Here is a 22,860-nt window from a genome sequence, read left to right as displayed (position 1 = left end):
AATGGCACCCCACTCCAGTACTCTTGCCTGGAAAATCCCATGGACGGAGGAGCCTGGTGGGCTGCAGTCCACGGGGTCGCGAAGAGTCGGACACGACTGAGCAACTTCACTTTCACTTTTCACTTTCATGCACTGGAGAAGGAAATGGCAACCCACTCCAGTGTTCTTGCCTGGAGAATCCCAGGGACGAGGGAGCCTGGTGGGCTGCCGTCTATGGGGTCGCACAGAGTCGGACACAACTAAAGCGACTTAGCAGCAGCAGCAGAAGCAGAGCCAAACATCCTGGAATGTGAAGTCAAGTGGGCCTTAGAAAGCATCACTACGAACAAAGCTAGTGGAGGTGATGAATACCAGTTGAGATATTTCAAATCCTGAAAGATGATGCTGTGAAAGTGCTGTACTCAATATGCCAGCAAATTTGGAAAACTCAGCAGTGGTTACAAGACTGGAAAAGGTCAGTTTTCATTCCAATCCCAAAGAAAGGCAATGCCAAAGAATGCTCACACTTCACAATTGCACTCATCTCACATGCTAGTAAAGTAACGTTCAAAATTCTCCAAGCCAGGCTTCAGCAATATGTGAATCATGAACTTCCAGATGTTCAAGCTGGTTTTACAAAAGGCAGAGGAACCAGAGATCAAACTGCCAACATCCGCTGGATCATCGAAAAAGCAAGAGAGTTCCAGAAAAATATCTGTTTCTGCTTTATTGACTATGCCAAAGCCTTTGACTGTGTGGATCACAATCAACTGTGGAAAATTCTGAAAGAGATGGGAATACCAGACCACCTGACCTGCCTCTTGAGAAACCTGTATGCAGGTCAGGAAGCAACAGTTAGAACTGGACATGGAACAACAGAATGATTCCAAATAGGAAAAGGAGTACGTCAAGGCTGTATATTGTCACCCTGCTTATTTAATTTATTTAACAGAGTACATCATGAGAAACGACGGGCTGGAGGAAGCACAAGCTGGAATCAAGATTGCTGGGAGAAATATCAATAACCTCAGATATGCAGATGACACTACCCTTATGGCAGAAAGTGAAGAACTAAAGAGCCTCTTGATGAAAGTGAAAGAGGAGAGTGAAAAAGTTGGCTTAAAGCTCAACATTCAGAAAACGAAGATCATGGCATGCGGTCCCATCACTTCATGGGCAATAGATGGGGAAACAGTGGAAACAGTGTCAGACTTTATTTTTCTGGGCTCCAAAATCACTGCAGATGGTGATTGCAGCCATGAAATTAAAAGACGCTTACTCCTTGGAAGGAAAGTTATGACCTACCTAGACAGCATATTAAAAAGCAGAGACATTACTTTCTCAATAGAGGTCTGTGTAGTCAAGGCTATGGTTTTTCCAGTGGTCGTGTATGGATGTGAGTTGGACTGTCAGGAAAGCTCAGTGCCAAAGTATTGATGCTTTTGAACTGTGGTGCTGGAGAAGACTCTCGAGAGTCCCTTAGATTGCAAGGAGATCCAACCAGTCCATCCTAAAGATCAGTGCCGGGTGTTCATTGGAAGGACTGATGTTGAAGCAGAAACTCCACTACTTTGGCCACCTGATGCGAAGAGCCGACTCATTTGAAAAGACTTTGATGCTGGGAAGGATTGAGGGCAGGAGGAGAAGGGGATGACAGAGGATGAGATTGTTGGATAGCATCACTGACTCGATGGACATGGTTGGGTGAACTCTGGGAGTTGGTGATAGATAGGGAGGCCTGGCATGCTGCAGTTCATGCAGTCACAAAGAGTCGGACATGACTGAGCGGCTAAACTGAACTGAATCTGAATCATGATATCTCATTTGCATGTCAACCAATTGAACCAGCAGTCTTTGAGCAACTACGTGAATATTCCATTGTATTCACCCTATTATTTCATACATACAAACAGTAACTGAAAACCAAAGTGCTAACGCTAGTAGCAAGGCAACTATGAGAAACGGAAATGGAACGGCTGGAAGAGAAAGGCAAACTCAATCTCATTTGTATCTCAAGATATTTCTGCTACTGAATTATACACTCAATTTTAGGGAAATTTAATTTTCTGACCTGCTAGAAATAGATTTTTATCTAAAAGGAAAGAATACCAACAGACAATATAAAAAGATTCTTAAAAATTACAAATTGAATATTGGCCTAAAAAATTCCACTGATTTAAATGCAGTCTTTAAAAAATGGTTGGGGTACGGTGTTTAAAACAATCTTGTTTCCAGTTTTTTAAGGAATCTCCACACTGTTCTCCATAGTGGCTGTACTAGTTTGCATTCCCACCAACAGTGTAAGAGGGTTCCCTTTTCTCCACACCCTCTCCAGCATTTATTATTTGTAGACTTTTGGATCGCAGCCATTCTGACTGGTGTGAAATGGTACCTCATAGTGGTTTTGATTTGCATTTCTCTGATAATGAGTGATGTTGAGCATGTTTTCATGTGTTTGTTAGCCATCTGTATGTCTTCTTTGGAGAAATGTCTATTTAGTTCTTTGGCCCATTTTTTGATTGGGTCATTTATTTTTCTGGAGTTGAGCTGTAGGAGTTGCTTGTATATTTTTGAGATTAGTTGTTTGTCAGTTGCTTCATTTGCTATTATTTTCTCCCTTATGATCCAGCAATCCCACTGCTGGGCATACACACTGAGGAAACCAGAAGGGAAAGAGACACGTGTACCCCAATGTTCATCGCAGCACTGTTTATAATAGCCAGGACATGGAAGCAACCTAGATGTCCATCAGCAGATGAATGGATAAGAAAGCTGTGGTACATATACACAATGGAGTATTACTCAGCCATTGAAAAGAATACATTTGAATCAGTTCTAATGAGGTGGATGAAACTGGAGCCTATTATACAGAGTGAAGTAAGCCAGAAGGAAAAACACCATTACAGTATACTAACGCATATATATTGAATTTAGAAAGACGGTAACAATAACCCTTTGTACGAGACAGCAAAAGAGACACTGATGTATAGAACAGTCTTATGGACTCTGAGGGAGAGGGTGGGGAGAATGGCATTGAAACATGTAAAATATCATGTATGAAACGAGATGCCAGTCCAGGTTCGATGCACGATACTGGATGCTTGGGGCTAGTGCACTGGGACGACCCAGAGGGATGGTATGGGGAGGGAGGAGGGAGGAGGGTTCGGGATGGGGAACACATGTATACCTGTGGTGGATTCATTTTGATATTTGGCAAAACTAATACAATTATGTAAAGTTTAAAAATAAAATAAAATTTAAAAAAAAATAAAATAAAATACTCTTGTATGCGTGCAGAAAACAAACTTATGGCTACTGCAAGAGAGGGATAAACCAGGAGAGTGGGACCGCCATATACACACTATTATAAGTTAGAGAGATAACTATTAATAATAAGGACCTGCTCTGTAGCACAGGGAACTCTACCCAATACTGTGTAACGACTGAAATGGGGAAAAAATCTAAAAAAAGAGTGAATATATGTGTATGTATAACTGATTCACTTTCCAGTACAGCAGAAACTAACACAACATTGTAAATCAACTATACAACAATAAACATTTTAAAAAGATACTCTTATATGGGGGGATAAATTAGGAGTTTGGGATTAACATAGACACACTAATATATATAATATAAATAATCAACAAGGACCTATTGTATAGCACAGGGAACTAAACCAAATATTTTTTAAAAACCTTTAAGGGAAAAGAATCTGAAAAGGAATATATAACTGAAGCACTCTGCTATACACCTGAAACTAACATCCCACCGTAAGTCAACTATATTTCAATTAAAAAAATGAAAAATACTTTGGATCAAGAGAAGACTGGCATTCAATTTTCTCTTTTAAGTTTTTCAATATAGTTGACATTGATACCATCAACTTCAGCAGTACCACCTTACTTCAATCTAATTACCATTGGTAAAACCTTCCTAACATTAAAATATATTTGATCAAGACTTTCCTGGCAGTCCAGTGCTTAGGACTTCGCCTTCCAATGCAGGGGATGCAAGTCTGATCCCTGGTTGGAAAGCTAAGATCCCACATGCCTTGGGGCTGAAAAATCAAAACATAAAAAAAAAACAGAAGCAATACTGAAATAAATTTAAAAACTTAAAAAAATTATTTTATATATACATATATTTGCTCAGTAAATTAAATATCATGTTAAATAAAATGAAGGAACCTGAATTTTATGGTGAGATTTACTTTTTGAATTGTTCTCTCTCTTTAAATAGTTTAACCTACATTTTGATATCCTAAATCTCTGTGAAATGTTGAGCTTCTAGTAAAAAAAATTTGTCAACAAGTAAAAGTACACATATATTCCTTTTTCTAAAGCTCACAAAAATGGGGGAAGAAAAATTTGAAAGAAAATTCCATTTGCAAGAAATCTAAGCAGCAGCTAAGATGCAAGTGAAGAGTAATTAGCTGACACAATGAAATCTGGATCAAATCCAATTCCTCAATAGGGTATGACTGTTTCTGAAAAGGAAAGGCTCTTGGATACCCAAACAATTATTCATTACTCAGAAACAGGACCAAAGGTCAGGCAGAAAAAAGCAAGGTCTGGGTATGTCACGTCAGTCCCATTCCCTATGGATAAAGCCGAAAGAGGAAGTAGACTGGCAGAAGTGGCACAAGCGGACAAGTTTTCTCTAACAAACCTGGATAAACTCTCCTGAAGTAGTGAAGGGAAGCACAGCAAAGTGCCATCAATGCTGTGACTCCTCCCCTGAGTTCACTAAGCATAACCAAAAGTTAAAGCCCCCAACGAGACAGCTATGAGCTAGACGCCCCACCCACCCCCCGCCCCTCACAGCAAAGCCTTCATCAGCTCAGCTCACCAGAACTAGAGATAAGCCACTAGAAAAGATGTGGTGAAAGTGTTTTCAAAAAACACATCTGATGAGTTATCCGGTTACACACTTGACCCAAAGTGCAGACCAGGTGACTCTATGTAAATGTTTTCATTCGAGTATTCATTCAAGGTGGGACAGATGCATAGGTACAGATGGCCCTCCCTCAGCTTCTGCATCTGTGGATTCAACTAGCCACAGACAGGAAAAAAAAAATTTAATTCCAGAAAGTTCCAGAAGGCAAAACTTGAATTTGCTGTTCACATAGTATTAGGTATTGCAAGTAATCTAGAAATTATTTAAAGTATGCTAAGGATGTGCATGAGTTATACGCAAATACTATACCATTTTACATAAAAGACTTGAGCAACTGTGGATATTGGTATTTGTTGGGGGGAAGGGGGTCCAATCGCCCATGAACACCAAGGGATGTGTGTAGCATTAAACAAAGCTATAATAAACCAAAGGCAAAACAAACTGTACAGACCAAAACAGAGCAAAATCTCAAATAACCTCTCTATAGTTTCAAAGAAAATGGGTGTGTGTGTTAGTTGCTCAATCATGTCTGATTCTTCGAGACCCTATGGACTATAGCCCGCCAGGCTTCTCAGTCCATGGGATTCTCCAGGCAAGAATACTGGAGTGGGTTGCCATTCCCTTCTCCAGGGGATCTTCCCAACCCAGGGATCAAACCCAGGTCTCCTGCATTGCAGGCACATTCTTTACCATCTGAGTCACCAGGGAAGCCCTCAAAGAAACTAAAAAGAACCTTTAAAAACAGAGAACAACAACAAGATAAAAAAGAAGAAAAGCGAACTAGCTTAGCTCAGCAAGTAAAGGATGGTCAATCTCCTGAAATTAAAGAGCTAACATAACAGACTTGAGACAGCTATTCTGAAAGAAGCCTGCTTAGAAGGTGGCCCTTGGCTGGCATCTGAAAACTTGACTGGGAAACAGTTCCCAGCACTGATATAAAACCAGCTCTAGTAACAGTCAGCTACTGTTTGTACAAGCAGTGTGGTCATTCGGAACACCTGCTTTCCTTTTGGGAGTCTGGAATTTGGCACATGCCAGGCAGAGGGGGCCTGCCAACTGAAACCTTGGGTGATGAGGCTCTAATGGGCTGCCCTCACAGACAGTTTTACTCACGTCAAAACTGACTGCTGAAAGAATGAAGCCCATCCTGGTTAACTCCATGGGGAGCAACTTTTTGGAAGCTCATGCCTGGTTTCCTCCTGACTCTACCCCCATATGCCCTTCCCTTTGCTGACATGGTTTTTGTACCCCTTTCATGCAATAAATCCTTGCCAATAAATCCTTGACTAGATGCTGAGTTCTGGGGAGTCCTTCCAGCTCATTACTGACCCTGGGCTGTCTAGGAGAGCCCAACACAGGGAACATTCTCACTGGAAATCCAACATACAGAGTATTAGTGTCCTCTTAACACAGAAGGCAAAGGTATGTAATGGAAAAATCTTCAAAGAACTACCAGAAGACTTATCATTGAAAAATCCCACTGTGTTTCAATCAAAATTAAGAGAATAACCAAAATCAAGGGATATCCCAGCCAAGTTTCTACAGTCCAATGCCTAAGAGTCTCATAGATCTCCAAGTGAAAGATCAAGACTTTGTTGCAAAAGGGAAAATACTTTTTGGCCTCAGATTTTTTTCATAGCAACACATGAGGCCACAGGATTGTGGAAGCAGTGTCTACACAGTTCTAAGGGAAATAACATGTGACCTGAAACGACTACATATACTTAACCAAGTTCTTACTTACATATAAAGGCAAAAACAAAAAGACTTCCCATGTGGTTCAGTCAGTGATTAAGATTCCACTTTGCAATGCAGGTGACACAGGTTCAATCCCTGGTCGAAAAACTAAGATTCCACATGATGTGGGACAACTAGACCTGTGAATCACAAATACTGAACCCACGCACTCTGAAACGCAGGTGCTACAACCAGAGAGAAGCCTGCGTGACACAACCAAGACCCAACGCAGCCATAAATAAATAAATATTTAAAATAAATATAAAGGCAACAAGCAATTCTCAAGTGAGAATGTAGAGGATACAAGAAACATACCTGGGAGAAGAGAAGCAGGTGCTGCAGACCTGCTAAATCAGGGGTCCCCAACCTTCTTAGCACCAGGGACTGGCTTCATGGAGATAACTCTTCCATGGCCGGGGGGCGGGGGGGGCGGTTTGGATGGTTTGGGGATGATTCAAATGCATTACTTTTATTGTGCACTTTATTTCTATTATTATTACATCAGTTCCACCTCAGATCAGCAGGCATTAGATCCAGAAGGTTGGGGACCCCTATGCTAAATGACAATATCCAATCAGTCAAGATAAAGAACTCAGAAATAAACTACTGTTATTGCAAGTCAAACACTGCATTCACCTGAATTGAATAAAAAATGTTATAAAGCTTTATAATGTTAAAAAAAAAATGTTAAATAAAAACTGGTTGGTGGAAGTTTTAGGGCAGCTATAAGAATTTCTTCATTTTTCATAGTGGAAAGTCAAAAGATACCTAAAGAACTGGTGATGAGTTTAAAAGACAAAAACAGCTGACATGCTCCTTTCAGAAATCAAAGGTAGGTATATGAATCCACAATCCTAAAAGATTTCTCAGTGCTTTCCTGTAACTCACCGTCTGTGTTACACAGTTCACTAATGTTTTAATGAGTAGCTTACTCACTACAAAGAATAGGATGAAAGGATTATTATGAAGCCAGTAAGAATGAAATACAGTTACATAGATTATAGAAAACTATGGGCATCGTGGAATGACGTCCAGTGTATTCCAAAATGAATCGCAGATCTCAGAAGACCTGTGACTGATCAACTATAGTAACTAGTTGGTTTAAAACTAAATAGGAATGAGAGAAATCAGAACAGTGGTTTCCTAGTATGAGGGGCAAAATGCAGAGAATTTTCTGGTGATGGAAATGGTGTATATTTTGATGGGAGTGAGTCCTGACTATATAGTTGTATGAATTTAGCAAAACTCAGCACACTTAAGTAAGACTCCTCCATTCACTAATGCAATGTTCCTCTTAACAAAAATACACAATAAGGAGTTTACAGACTCAATTTTTAACTGCAAAAGTAATACGTGTTTACAGAAAAATAAAATAAAATAAACCAGAAATGTTACAATTAGAGTCTCCTCTTACCTAGTTTCTCCCAACCTCCTCAGAGTTAAGCACTCAGAATTAATCCTTGTTAACAGTTGGGTATATTATACCCTCCAGGCTTTTTTCTGTGTGTAAGTAAATATACATAAATCTGTAATATTTAATTGCAAAAGAAATGTGATTATCCTACACAGAGCATATGCTTTGGGTATTTAATTGTAAATATCATTTATTTGTACATATAATTCTCCCACATTTAAGGCTGTATAATATTCCACTGAATGGATAAACCAAAAACCACTGCTCTACTGTTGACCACTAAATTACCAATACTTTAAAGCTTTAACAAAATGAACATTTTTGTGTTTATTACTACTCTTAGGGGTATTAAAATTTTTTTATCACAACTAGGGATTTTAAAATGCTCTTTGGAAACAGACTTCCCATTATAATATAAAAGCTTATTATTTTTTTTTCCTTTTTTAAACACTTGCCTTCCAAACACAGTATCTCTTCTATTTAGCTGTGCTTAGTTGCTCAGTCGTGTCCAACTCTTTGCGACCCCATGGACTTTAGCCCACCAGGCTCCTATGTCCATGGAGATTCTCCAGGCAAGAATACTGGAATGGGTTGCCATTCCCTTCTCCAGGGGATCTTCCCAACCCAGGGATCAAACCCAAGTCTCCCGCATTGCAGGCCAATCCTTCACTGTCTGAGCCACCAGGGAAGCCCAAGAATACTGGAGTAGGTAGCCTATCCCTTCTCCAGGGGATCTTCTCGACCCAGGGATGGAACTGGGGTCTACTGCATTGCAGGAGGATTCTTCACCAGCTGAGCTACGATGGTAGCCCGTTCTACTCAGAGAATACAGTAATTTAACATCATCGTGAATTAATAAAATTTTACAAATATATCAGTTATGAAAATAGGAAACACTGTTGCTTTCTATTTCTGTTGTAGCTCCAAAAATTTTTAATTTAGCAATGGAATCTCTTATGATATGCAAGTAAACAAATGTCTCACAGAATGAAAAAAAATCAATCACCACTAAATGGAACTAATATGCATTCCTCTCAAGATAGATGAGTCCATTCCCAGGGTTCTTTTGTAGTATTTTCCATGACAGACAATCTAGTCAACATTTATCAAGTTTGTGAATTCCTATCTAAATAAAGTTGCTAACAGAGAAACTTAGTACCATCACCGAACAGCAAAAAAAAGAACCTGTGACAAATTTTTATTTATAAGAATACAATTTGAAAATGAAATAGTTACAAACCTAGGTCCAATAACAGGAATAAGTAAGACATCCTGAAGGTCTGGATGCTGAAGAACAGGAAAACTTAATCCATTAAACTGCTGTTGAAAATAAACACAGAGGATTACAAAGCAATGAACACACTGGGTAAATTTCAAATTACAGAGCTTTTCATTATCATTACCTAACAGAGCATAAAGTTTGATTTAGGATTATTTTCATTTTTTTCCATGGGATACTACAAAAAAAAAAATCAAAGACTTCAAAACAACATTTTCTCTATAATTTGATTATCGAGTTTCTTGACTTCTTTACAAGTAAAAGGCTCAATTTTGTTTAGTTTGACTTTGTAAACACAAACCATGTTGGCCTTAAGTGACCTACTTTGAAAACACATATCCAGTACAGAGTTGCATGAATAGGACATTAGACTGAGATTTTTAAATGCTGCGTATTATATATTATCAACACTGAATGCCATGTTTTTGTTTGCTTGTCTGCCTGTTTTTGGTTGCACCGCGGCATGTGAGATTTTAGTTCCCCTACCAGGGATTGAACCCGTGCCCCCTGTAGTGGAAGCGCAGAGTCTTAACCACTGGACCACTAGGGAAGTCCGGCCACATCAGTTTTGATGATGCTTCCTGGCAAAGGCTGAATATATTCAGTATCCTCCACCATACTCGGCCTTCAGACTAGAAAGAGGTGCAGGGCCAGCAGCGTAGGTGCTAAGGCCAACTCCCAGTCTCCTGGGTATGAGAAGGAAATCACCACCCACTCCAGTATTGATGCCTAGAGAATCCTGTGGACAGAGGAGCCTGGTGGGCTGCTGTCCATAGAGTCGCACAGAGTCGGACACGACTAAAGTGACTTAGCATGCATGCATGGGAGAAGAAAACAGCAAGCCACTCCATTATTCTTGCCTGGAGAATCCCAGGGACAGAGGAGCCTGGTGGGCTGCCGTCTACAGGGTCACACAGAGTCAGACATGACTGAAGCAACTTAGCAGCAGCAGCAGTCTCATGGGAGCCAACTGTGTGCATCTCTTGCCAAGTCAACAGTCATGCTGGCAGCCTGAAACTGACCAGAGTGGGAGCATTTACACCACAAAAAAACAGCAAACACTACAAACCAGCATTATTTTTCCTAGAAAGGGGGTTGTTTGGTATGTACCAGCACACCATGGCTACAGACAGAAGACAACTGGGCACTCCCCATAAAAGAGGGGAATGGAGAGCAAGGACTCTGTGTCTATCAGAGGGCCACACACAAATACTGGAAAACAAGTCTCTGCTGTGTATGCCACTGATTAGACTCACACATCTTCACATACTGCACCAAAGCAGTAACAATAATAGATACTTGTCCTGCACTGTAGTATCAATACACTAGCTATCGAAAACCCAAAATCAAACTATTTCTAAGTTGGAAAGGAAAGAGAACAAAAATTCTTCAGATTTTGGAAATCAAACTATGTTTCTACCAAGTCAACAGCTCTTCTGAGTTCTGCTTCCTCTGAGCAAAGGGAATTTTGAACTAACCATACCCAACAGCATAGTAAGACATCTTGAGGATGAACTCATTCAAACAAACCTCTCTGTTTTTTCCCCTCTCTTCCTCATGTTCTCTTATTGTCTGACACCCTAGCAGGAGTGCCCAACCTCCGGGATGATCTGAGGTGGAGCTGATGAAATAATAATAGAAATAAAGTGCATAATAAATGCAATGCACTTGAATCATTCCAAAACCATCCCCCTCCCTTGGTCCACGGAAAAACTGTCTTCAACTGGGAGACTGGAAAAACCAGACCCTGGTGCCAAAAAGGTTGGGGACCGCTGCCTTACAGTGTCTAGACTATGATCCCTGCAAGGAGAAGATAATGAATTTTGTCATTTGTTTTTGTTTTGCTTCGGAAGCACTACTCTCTCTCCACACTACAGAGATATTCTACACAGATATCAACCCTGCTCAGGCCAAGATTTTCCTTCTCTCCTTTTCTATCAGATATTAAAACAATACAGAAGTAAAACTTTCATAAAACCACGTGTGCCTAACTTTCATAAAAATATCACACACTTTTTTAACCAAACATACCACAGGCCTCTTTTTCTGTTTGTTTCTACCCTGTGCCCTTTTTAAAACAGCCTTATTGAGGTTTACTTTACATACCATAAAATATATCCATATGAAATGCACAATTCAACGATTTTTTTTTTTTTTTAGCAAATTTACGGAATTGTGCAACCATCACTAGAATTCAGTTTTAGGTCCTATCCATCACAACACACAGATTCTTCACGCCCATCTGCAGTCAATCCCTGTTCAAGCCACAACCCCAGGCAACCACTAACCTACTTCTTTCTCTAGAAGCTGCCTTTTCTAGACATTTCAAACAAATAGGATCACATACTACAGGGGGTCTTGTGCCTGGCTTCTTGCACTCACTATGGTATTTCTGAGATTCACCCACGTGGTAGCATGTATTAGTTCATCACTTTCATTGCTGAGTTCCGTTCCATGCTGTGAATTTAACCACGTTTTGTTTTTCTATTCACCAGTCAATGAACATTTGGACAGTCTCCCCCTTTTGGTTATTACAAACAATGCTGCTAATAATATTCATGTCCAAGTCTCTGCATGGACATATGTTTCCACTTCTCTTGGATAGATATAGGAGTGGAATTGCTGGGTTGTACAGTAAGTTTATGTTTAGCTTTTTAAGAGACCACAGACTTTTCCAAAGATGCCAGACCACTTGACTTTCCCACCAGTGGAGACAGGTTCCAGCCTCTCCACATCCTCGCTAGTCAAATGAAATTTTAAAAGATGAAATTTCAATATGTGACCCAGAGAAATCTGGAGACAAAGCACCCGCTTATATACCATTCAGGATATGCCTTCGGGATACATGTGAGCTTTGGGACATGGAAAACGAACATCTGCGATCTAAAACCTTTGAGTCCCCTTTCCTGGTAGCAAGAGGCAAGACTCAACCACCAGGTCCGTCCTTACTGCCCACAGCCCCACTTTCTCAGTCTCATCTCAACCTTTACAGAAAGGGACTCAAAGCCCAGAATGATTTCATCTGCCTTGTCTTAGACACAACACCTGAGCTTTCTTTCTATCAGACTGGGATCCTAGGTTATCTAAGCTCTAGGAATAATTTTCGAGAAAAGAAAACCACCTGGATCTGCCTGAGTTTTGCATAGAACAACTTCCTTTATTCAAGCTGGAAATCTATACACATGGCTATATAAAAGTAATAATCTTAGCTGCTTAGAGGAACTGTTCACACTGTATGCCTCATATGGTCAATAAAATTACCACTCATTAAAATTCAGAATAACCTTTCTCCAAGTTTTACATAATTATTATACTAAGTTCTGGTTTCATACAGACAGAAAGTATAGCTGATTCTTCTTACATCATGGTCCTCTCCTCACTACTTGAAGTTTATAGAACTGTTCTTAAAGACAGTATGATAAACATTTCACTGATGTGGTGATATTAAAGACAAAAAACAAATGACTCGAACAACAAGGTCCTAATGTATAGCACAGGGAACTATATTCAACATCCTGTGATAACAAAAGCAAGTGAAAAAGATTATGCGTGTGTGCGTGTATATATATAACTGAGTCACTCTGCTGCACAGCACAGACAACACTGTAAATCAACCACACTTCAATAAAATAAAAAGAATCAATACCAGTGAAGATGCTCTGAAAATTTCACAACGTTCTATCCAGAGGAAACTTACAAAACAGCCTACTATGATATACAAACGGGAGGCTTTTAACTATGCTTATCTCTTTCCTTTTCATTTAGGTACTTAGGTAGAAATAGGCCTGCTGACACCCATCTGTGGTTATTTGTTAGAAGAGATGTAATAATAACTGCAAAATGGAATAACTAAAACTACCCCACGTCAGGCACCTTGTTTTGCTCCATCTTACATTTCCTGGGGGGCAAATCTCAGTGCACAGTGTATGAAACACACAATGCACAGCTCTGGGGTTTTCTTTCTGGTATTTTTTTAAATAATTTTCAAAGGTTATTTTTCCCTTACACTTACTGTAAAATATTAATTATACTCTGTGTTATAGGTACATCTTTGAGCATATCTTACACCTAACTTACCTCCCCCACCCCTACAGAGCCTGCCTCCGCTGGTGACCACTAGTTGTTCTATCTGTGACTCTGTTTCTTTTCTGTTATATTCTCTAATTTGTTGTATTTTTTTGGACTCCACATATAAGTGATATCATGTAGTATTTGTCTTTCTCTGACTTATTCCACTTACAAAATGTACAGATTTTGAAAGCAATTAAGACAATATAAACAAGAAAATTCAAATATTATCTTTCTATTTGAAACTTTAACAATTTGGGTTAGAACAGACCTCTTATGCATTTTACAATCCATTGTCAGTTAGAGAAAATGAGTATTATATGAAAACTATTAGTTGAACCAAAAAAATCTGCATTATCTTATTTTTAAATACATTCTTTATGCTATTTAATTTCCTTTTATTAAATTATATTTAATTAGCAAAGAAACTATCATTTGCAGAGATGTGGATGGACCTAGAGACTATCATACAGAGTGAAATAAGTCAGAAGCAGGAAAATACCATGTAATTCCACATAAATGTGGAATCCAGAAAAATGGTACAGATGAAACTATTTGCAAACCAGAAACAGACACAGACGTAGAGAACACACGTATGGACACCAAGGGGGAAAGTGGGAGGAATTGGGAGACTGGGATAGACATACACACATTACTGATATGATGTATAAAATAGATAACTGATGAGAACCTACTGTACAGCACAGGGAACTCTACCCAATGCTCTTTGATGACCTAAACGGGAAGGAAACCCAAGGAAGAGGGGATATATGTATATGCATGGCCGATTCATTTCGCTGAATGAATGAAGAAACAAACACAACACTGTAAAGCAACTGTACCCCAATAAATTACATTGTTATTATATTAAATTAAAAATACAATTCTACAGGCAATCAGTAGGCACCGCCTGACCTCTGGGCTCACTTCAGCTATATGATCTGCCCTCGTGATCGTTATAAACTGCTTACAACAACAACACAGACTTTTTGAGTTAGAACAGACCTCTTAGCATTTTAAGGATGAAGATGACGAAACAAGAGAGGCCCAGAGGGGTCGAGTAACATATCCAGTTACTAAATAAACTCAGAATCAGAAGTATTATGTTCAAGTTCTAGCATTAGCACGCACCATATAACCTCGAACAACATTCGTGATCCTCAATTTCCTTATTTGTAAACTTGTTATAGTGTATCGTTCACATGATGTTAGGAGCAACGTGGCATAAGTTGGAGAAATTTCCTTCTGTACATAATGACAAAAATTTGCACCAACCTTCTGAAGCTCATCAAATAACAGATTTTTCACATGTTGCACTGAGGCTAGATGCGTATTTACTCTGACCGTGGTGAATGACGGAGGGTGAGACAAGTTATGTAACAGTGTTTCAAACCTCCTTTCTGCTTCTTGTTTACCTAAAGCAGACAGAATCTGAAAAGAAGAAAAGAACAAGTTACTGTTTCAATTTCATAATACACATTAAAAATATTAAGATATATGCATATACATTTGTTCCAACTGATGAAACATCATTCCACAATCACGCTCCATTTCATTTCCTGTTTACATGTTGGTAACACTAAGGTTATGGTGATTTTTCACAGGGTTATGCTAATAAACGCCTACTGAAACACCTGATGAAAAGGGATTAGAAAATCACTACCTCAACCGCAAAGCATTATTAACATTTTGAACATATCTGCTACATTTATTCACACAAATTCAGGATTTCATTCTACTTATTTATAAAAATATTAACTGTTACATCACTTCTGTAGAATTAGTTCCCTGCTAACCTCATATCCTAGAGCGAATTGGCTAGCAACCTTTTAAAACAGTAAACAGAATTTTAAGAAAATGTAACACCTGAAACTGTCACCCAACAATCTCCCACAACATCAGTTTTTTTTATATGGTAATACTACATGTTAGGCTTCCCAGGTGGCGCAGTGGTAAAGAATCCGCCTCCCAATGCAATAGACACAGGAGATGCAGGTTTGATCCCTGAGTTGGGAAGATCCCCTGCAGAAGGAAATGGTAACCCACTCCAGTATTCTTGCCTGGAGAATCCCATGGACAGAGGAGCCTGGTGGGCTACAGTTCATGGAGTCACAAAAAATCAAGACATGACTGAGCAAACATGCACGTTATTATTAAAAGTAACAAGCAGATACTGTCTAAAAAAACCCAGCAAGATACCTGTCAGAAATAAGAGTTATGAAGACTCAAATGACCAAGTTTCCTTGTAATTAACTGAAGCCTTCAAGACATGTATTTCACCATTTTTTGTCATCTTTGACTATCCCCTGCCTCACAGAATCTTCATAAACCACTTGCCAGCCTAATAATCCACTAGCCTAAAAATATTAGCACTTTCTCAGTGTTTATGTTTTTTTTAACCAAATATTTCACTACTTTCGATACTTATTACATAGGGATAGTTTTTCTTTTTGTAAAATCCTGTTAGTATATTTGAAAAAGAACTGGTGTGTCAAAGACATTTGAATTTTCTTTTATAAAACAATGTTAATCATTTCAAAAATTCTGGGGGAAGAAAACTGCCTCTTTTTCTCTGAACACCCTCCCTAAAGTTCTTTGGAATGAAGAAGATATTTCCTCAGGGACTTCCCTGGTGGTCCAGTAGGTAAGAGTTTGAGCTCCCAATGCACGGGGCCTGGGTTCAATACCTAGTCTGGAAACTAGATTCCACATGCTGCCAACTAAAGACCCAAATGCTGCAGCTAAGACCCAAAGCAGCCAAATAAATAAAATATTTAGGGAAAAAGGAGACTATTTTATCTTTCCATACTGTGATGCTCTTTAACATAATCTTTGGGAATAAAAACATAGAAATCTAACCTAGAAGTCATGGCTTCACCAACATCTTTGAAAATGATTAACATCTGTGCAGCTTTACTTTGAATACAATACCAAAGATTTGGAAAATACAAAGTTGCCTACAAGCAGGATGGTAAGGCAGAGAGCACAAGCCTGGCAATCAATCAACATTCACTGAGGACTTCTGTGCTCAAAGCTGCCAGCAGCACGCAGAAGGAACACTTGTTGAGGACCTACAGTGCCAGGTGCTCACCCTTATGACTAATACCTTAACCCTGAAAATTTAGTGCTGTTAAATGTCCTCCAACTTCACAAACGAGGAAAGCAAGTTTCAGAGATGTAAAAAAGCACTGAGATGCAAACCACGGGACTTGGGGTTCCAAATCGATTCCTTTTCCCACTGTACTAACACCTAAGCTCTTTCCCTTCAGATTTCAACATTAGGACCATGACAGCAATGTAGATTTGATTCAGGAACATAACTCTTTGGATCCTCAGCTCTCTCACCTGTAAAAATGGGGATGAAATATATACCAAAAAAAGATTGCTAAGATTAGGATGTGGAGTTTCCCAGGTGGCTCAGCGGTAAAGAATCCACCTGCCAACGCAAAGAGCTGCAGAAGATGTGGGTTCAACCCCTGGGTTGGGAAGATCCTCTGGAGTAGGAAACGGCAATCCATTTCAGTATTTTTGCCTGGACAGAGGAGACCGGTAGGCTGCAGTCAATGAGGTCCCAAAGAGTTGGACACGACTGAGCACACACACAAGAAAGGTCTGCAAACCACCTAGCACAATCAGTGGCATTTAACAAGCACTCGCTGAATAACAGTATACCTTCCACCTGAGTACGGAGCAGGTGCTGTAAGAACACAGGTGTTTCTTCCCTACAGGACGTATCATTCTCAGAGGACACAGATCTTTGCTTGCTCACCCCTGTAACCCCTTCAGTCCCCGACACCTGTCTCCAAGCACACAGCAGCTTTTTTCCTCCTCCTTCCTTTCCCATTCTGAAATGTTAAAAAAAAAGAAAAATACACTCCATACATCTCTTAGCTCAGGAAGGATTCATTACATACCTGCAGAAAGACATCAGCATACTATATTAATGCATTGGGAAAGGCTAGTAATAAGAAACAACAGCTGTAAACATTTAATTGCCTTTTAGGGTTTTTTTCCTATCCCTCTAGTGTGTAAATATTTGAATGTCTGCGAACAGCATTTAATATATTTATCTGACCTACCTCCTTATTCATAAAGCCCGCTTTAAGATAGTTTTCAACTTCAAGTCTCAAAGATATTTTAGGGAAAACAGACATTTTCCTACTGCTTGAATTCTCCTACTCTAGGATAAATGACAGAAAACGGTGGTTTTTCTCTGTCCAAATTGCAATAAACGTCTGGGCAATGAACACCACCCACGACGTGCCAGGACCATCCGATGCCAAAGAAAAGAGAGAGGCTCACGCCCAGTTAAAATAAACGCGGAGGAACTTCCACGCCTTCTGGAGCTGGACCAGCTTGGAGCGGCTTCACCTCCACCGAACCCGTCCCGGGACTTCTTTAGCGACGCTCACGGACACTACTACAAGGCAATGCCACTCACGTGGCGGGAGGTGATGGGGGAATCGTGAGGAGTGAATCCGCTGTCAACTGCACAGAGATGTGCAAAACCACGGGGGCATCAACTTCGTAACGCGCAGCCCAGGTTGCTCTGCAGAGAGCGGGTTCCGGAATGCGTCAGTTCCGGCGACGTGGCCCGCCCCTCCTTCCCCCGCCCACCAATCCGCAGCCCTAAATGGCCGCTACGTCACGCCTCCAGAGTGTCCCAGTTCCACCCGCGATGCGTCCAGGTGCGGCTGGCCTGGGCGGGCACCCCTTAAGAGGTTGGAGGAGGCGCTGCCTCCGGCCCTCAAACTGGTGGAACTCTCTGTAGACCTGGCAGGAGAAAGCTGGGTGCCAATTGGAAAGGGTTGAGTCGTACTGACCTGATTAAAAAAGGCGAGGGCCGCGGCGGGGGGGGGGGGGGGGGGGGGGGGTTGGGCATGCAGGTACACCTGAGTTGAATCCACATGGTAAGATTCCCTGGAGAAGGAAATGGCAACCACTCCAGTATTCTTGCCTGGAGAATTCCATGGACTGAGGAGCCTGGTAGGGTACGGTCCATGGAGTCCCAGAGAGTCGGACACGACTGAGCGACTGACACTTTCACTTTTTCAATTAGTTAACGACCAACTAAAGGAGTACGTCAAGGCTGTATATTGTCACCCTGCTTATTTAACTTATATGCAGAGTACATCATGAGAAACACTGGGCTGGAAGAAGCACAGCTGGAATCAAGATTACCGGGAGAAATATTAATAACCTCAGATATGTAGGTGACACCACCCTTATGGCAGAAAGTGGAGAACTAAAGAGCCTCTTGATGAAAGTGAAAGAGGAGAGTGAAAAAGTTGGCTTAAAGCTCAACATTCAGAAAACTAAGATCATGGCATCCGGTCCCATCATTTCATGGCAAATAAATGGGAAAACAGTGGCTGACTTTATTTTTGGGGGCTCCAAAATCACTGCAGATGGTGACTGCAGCCATGAAATGAAAAGACACTCCTTGGAAGGAAAGTTATGACCAACCTAGACAGCATATTGAAAAGCAGAGACATTACTTTGTCAATAAAGGTCCATCTAGTCAAGGCTGTGGTTTTTCCAGTAGTCATGCATGGGTGTGAGAGTGGACTATAAAGAAAGCTGAGCCCCAAAGAATTGATGCTTTTGAACTGTGGTGTTGGAGAGGACTCTTGAGAGTCCCTTGGACTGCAAGGAAATCCAACCAGTCCATCCTGAAGGAGATCAGTCCTGGGTGTTCATTGGAAGGACTGATGTTGAAGCAGAAACTCCAGTACTTTGGCCACCTGATGCAAAGAGCTGACTCATTTGAAAAGACCCTGATGCTGGGAAAGATAGAGGGCAGGAGGAGAAGGGGATGACAGAGGATAAGATGGTTGGATGGCATCACCAACTCAATGGACATGGGTTTGGGTGGACTCCAGGAGTTGGTGATGGACAGGAAGGCCTGGCATGCTGCAGTTCATGGGATCGCAAAGAGTCAGACATGACTCAGCGACTGAACTGATACTGAACCTCCAAAGAAAGAATTAAACCAAAGTTTGCTTGAACCCTTCAGGCACCCTTTGAGTTTTATGAAATGTCCTTCCCTCTCTTAGGATTGCTGGCCTAATCTCAGTTGTAGATAAACAACATTATTCAAAGTTTTTAAAGCTGGGTTCATGGTGTTTTAATATCTTTATATCCTCAGGTGAAACTTCAAAACACACAGATAGTTTCTACAGTTAGTTGAATACGGAAGGCTAACAGTTCCCGGTATGGAAGTTGATTTCTCCTTTAAAGCCCATGAGACCTTTGGTGTAAACTTTGTGTTAGAGGTGAAAAAATTCAAAGGGACAAGGGACCTAACGAAAGACATAGTTTCCTATCCTTAAATAGGAAACTAGAAATAATTCTTCTGTCTGGAGACAGTGTTCTTTGAAACACATCCAGTGGTCATTAACACTGAACTGTAGGGAAATTATTTCCTAAATCTTTTTCTCTTGAAATCTTAGACAGAGATGTTTTTAGAAGTATAATACACACTCTAACGATGATTGAGAACATCAGGATAAAGACCATCACCACCTGGCTTCTAAAGCCAATACCTGTTCTTCCCACCCTGGCATATTTCTTCCATAAATTTATGGACTTCTTCTGTGGCTAAATCATCTGAAAGTGATCAGGAAAATGTCTAGACTAGGCCTTTCCAAAAGAATTTTTGCAGCCTCAGATGGTGACCACAGCACCAGTTACCTTTGGTATCAGTATCTAGGAGATAAGAAAAAGGAAGGAACAAGTCAAACTAGATTGTAAACTCTGAGAAGGTGCAGACTTTTACCTCACTGTTGCATACTGAGTGCCTAACACATAAGAAACACTCGAATATTGAAGGGGTAAATGAATAAATGGATGGATAGCTCTGTAAACTAGAGAAAGAAAGTGCTTATCAGCATACATTTGCTGGACATTAGTTCACTAGTTCAGCACACATCAACAGTGCTGAGGACATTTAGACAGTCCTTGGCTGGACATTATTTTTTTATATAGTTTACTACAAAAAATTGAATATAGTTTTCTGTGTTAAGCAGTGAATACTTACTGTTTATTTTATATATGGTAGTGTGCATCTCATACTCCAAATGTATCCCTCCCCCATTCTGCTAGTGGCTCAGACGATAAAGAATCTGTCTGCAATGCAGGAGACCCAGATTCGATCCCTGGGTCAGGAAGATCCCCTGGAGAAGGGCATGGCAACCCACTCCAGGATTTTTGCCTGGAGAATTCCATGGACAGAGGAGCCTGGCAGGCTACAGTCCATGGGGTCGCAAGAGTCTGACATGACTGAGCAACCAACATATTTCCATTTTAGTAATCATAAGTTTGTCTGTGAATCTGCTTCTCTTTTGTAAATAAATTCATTTGTGCTATTTTTTTAGATTTCACATGTGATATTTTGTCTTTCTGTAGGCTAGACATTATTGAAGTGACAGTTATGTTGATGAAGAGGCCTCTTGGTGCTCTAAAACTGGTCCATATTACAAATCTGGAGTTGAAATAATAAATACATATTGTCTAAGCAAAAGAAGACCCCTATAGGAATATACCCATAAAAGGGTCATTTGGACTCTGTGTTCTATGGGGTGATATGGCCCTTACTGTGGGGAGAGCAGGAAAAAAAATCTTAGATATAACCTTATGATCTTAATCTCAGTTTGTGATGCTCTGAGGCTTGCCTTTAATTACCCCCCCCCCAGGAAAAACTCATAAAAACCCTATTTCCCAATATTTAATTTGTTAAAGAAGGCATGAGAGGATTAGTGGGGAAAAGGTCTAGAGAAGGCTGGGAATCTATCAGTCTCAACTTATCTGGGTCTCCTGCATTGCAGCCAGATTCTTTACCAGTTGAGCTACCAGGGAAGCCCTATCAGGAGACTAACCTCTATAAACACGTATTAAAATGGATCCTTAGACCACCCTACATGTAGAATCTGAATTCATCAAGTTTCTATAACAAAGGCTTCCCAGGTGGCCCTAGGGTTAAAGAACCCACCTGCCAATGCAGGAGATACAGGAGACTTGGGTTTGATCCTTGGGTCAGGAAGATTCCCTGGAGAAGGAAATGGCAACCCACTCCAGTATTCTTGTCTGAAAAACTCCACAGACAGAGGAGCCTGGCAGGCCATGGCGTTGCAAAAAGTCAGACATGACTGAGCACACACTCACACACAGAACAAAACATAGAAATAACCAGAATCACCTTGTAGCCAACAAGGTCAGAGTGGTACTCAAGAGATCTTGACCCCCAGGAACAGGATTCAGACCAGGCAAGGGAGGCCCCTAGTGTGATGCCAGTGTGCATGCCTCCAGGAGGCCCTCCATCTCAGGTATGAGTCCTGAGAGCACTTCCGCAGATTTGTGATGGTCCCCCTGGGCTTGGCATCGTTGATAATTCCAAGACAATAAAGTTTGACAGTATTGCCCAAGCAGCAGTACAGCTTACATCAATCACAGCCTGGATGCACTGAACGACTTAGTGGGCAGATATTAGCCAAATTTTGTCTTCAGCCACCCTAGGCCTGGAAGTATAATAATAATAATAATATTTTGGAGCACGTGAGATAAGTGGTCACAGTGGCAGACATAGAGGCACTTAAATAACTACCCAAAATACAAGTTGAACTATGATGAATACTGACATCAAGTTCCACGTCAGTTTTACTTTTGTAGCCCCGTCCTCAAGGCAGTGCCTAGCACATATTAGGCCTTATGCATGCATGTGTGCTAAGTCGCTTCAGTCATGTCCAACTCTTTGCAACCCCATGGACTGTACCCGCCAGGCTCCTCTGTCCATGGGATTCTCTGGGCAAGAATACTACAGTGGGTTGCCATGCTCTCCTCCAGGGGATCTTCCCGACCCAGGGATCAAACACCAAGTCTCTTACATATCCTGCATTGCCAAGAGGATTCTTTACAAACTAGTGCCAGATGGGAAGCCCATTAGGCCCTATATTGATAGGTAAATAATTGGATGACTAAGTATAATTTACAGTTCATATCCAGCAAATATTTATTTAGCAATATATAAAACAAATAAATATAAGCAACAAATCTTGCATTAGGTATGTAGGTATAACAGCTAGAGAATAGACAGTCAAACCCCTCCGTAATGTTCAATCTATTTTGGAAGTAGAGAAAATTAATAAGCAGTTACAAATATGATGAATGTTAAAACTAGGGAAACATGGGGTGCATGGAAGAGGAAATGGCAAGAAAATCTCACTTAATCTAATCTAAAATGGAATCAAAGAACATAAAAGCCTTTCAGGAAGGAGAAGTAGGCTCCCAGAAGAGATGGTTACGTTAAAACCAGAAGGTTGTCTTGGAGTTAGCCAGGCAGAAGAGGCGGGGAGCACTGGGGAAGGAGAGGAAAAGGAACTAAAATCAGAACGTTCCAGCCAGAAGGAACTGTCTCGTGCAGACTTGGTATGTAGTATATGAGGGGTTGAGTGGCAAGAGTAAAGTTGTTTCTGGTTTTGCTTTTTTT

The 22,860-nt window shown here is 40.6% G+C and overlaps 1 protein-coding gene across 24 annotated transcripts in view; it reads right to left on the bottom strand.

The window, feature by feature from the left end:
* NSUN6 (NOP2/Sun RNA methyltransferase 6) overlaps positions 1 to 17,927 on the bottom strand; it is an 89,341-nt gene extending 71,414 nt beyond the window's left edge. For 13 of the 24 annotated variants that reach the window (XR_015139560.1, XR_015139562.1, XR_015139563.1 and 10 more), the window contains exons 1-3: positions 17,456 to 17,927; positions 14,652 to 14,807; positions 9,270 to 9,349 (exon numbers count right to left, since the gene is read on the bottom strand). Coding sequence is in view for 7 of the 24 variants with exons in the window: in XM_086334130.1 (XP_086190256.1) it covers positions 9,270 to 9,349; positions 14,652 to 14,807; positions 17,456 to 17,530 (311 nt within the window). In the remaining 17 variants the exon portion in view is untranslated. Of the gene's footprint in view, positions 1 to 9,269; positions 9,350 to 14,651; positions 14,808 to 17,145; positions 17,222 to 17,455 lie in introns of all 24 variants that reach the window. The other 11 variants (XR_015139575.1, XM_086334133.1, XR_015139570.1 and 8 more) reach the window with 7 other exon arrangements.
* Positions 17,928 to 22,860: the final 4,933 nt, after the last annotated feature.

The sequence above is a fragment of the Bos grunniens genome, chromosome 13 (genome assembly GCF_055505025.1).
Source record: "Bos grunniens cultivar Pamir isolate PY7600 chromosome 13, Bosgru_T2T1.0, whole genome shotgun sequence".
Classification (NCBI taxonomy): domain Eukaryota; kingdom Metazoa; phylum Chordata; class Mammalia; order Artiodactyla; family Bovidae; genus Bos; species Bos grunniens.
The sequence above is the reverse complement of the archived record's forward strand: the minus strand, read 5'-3'. Positions and strand labels throughout refer to the sequence as shown.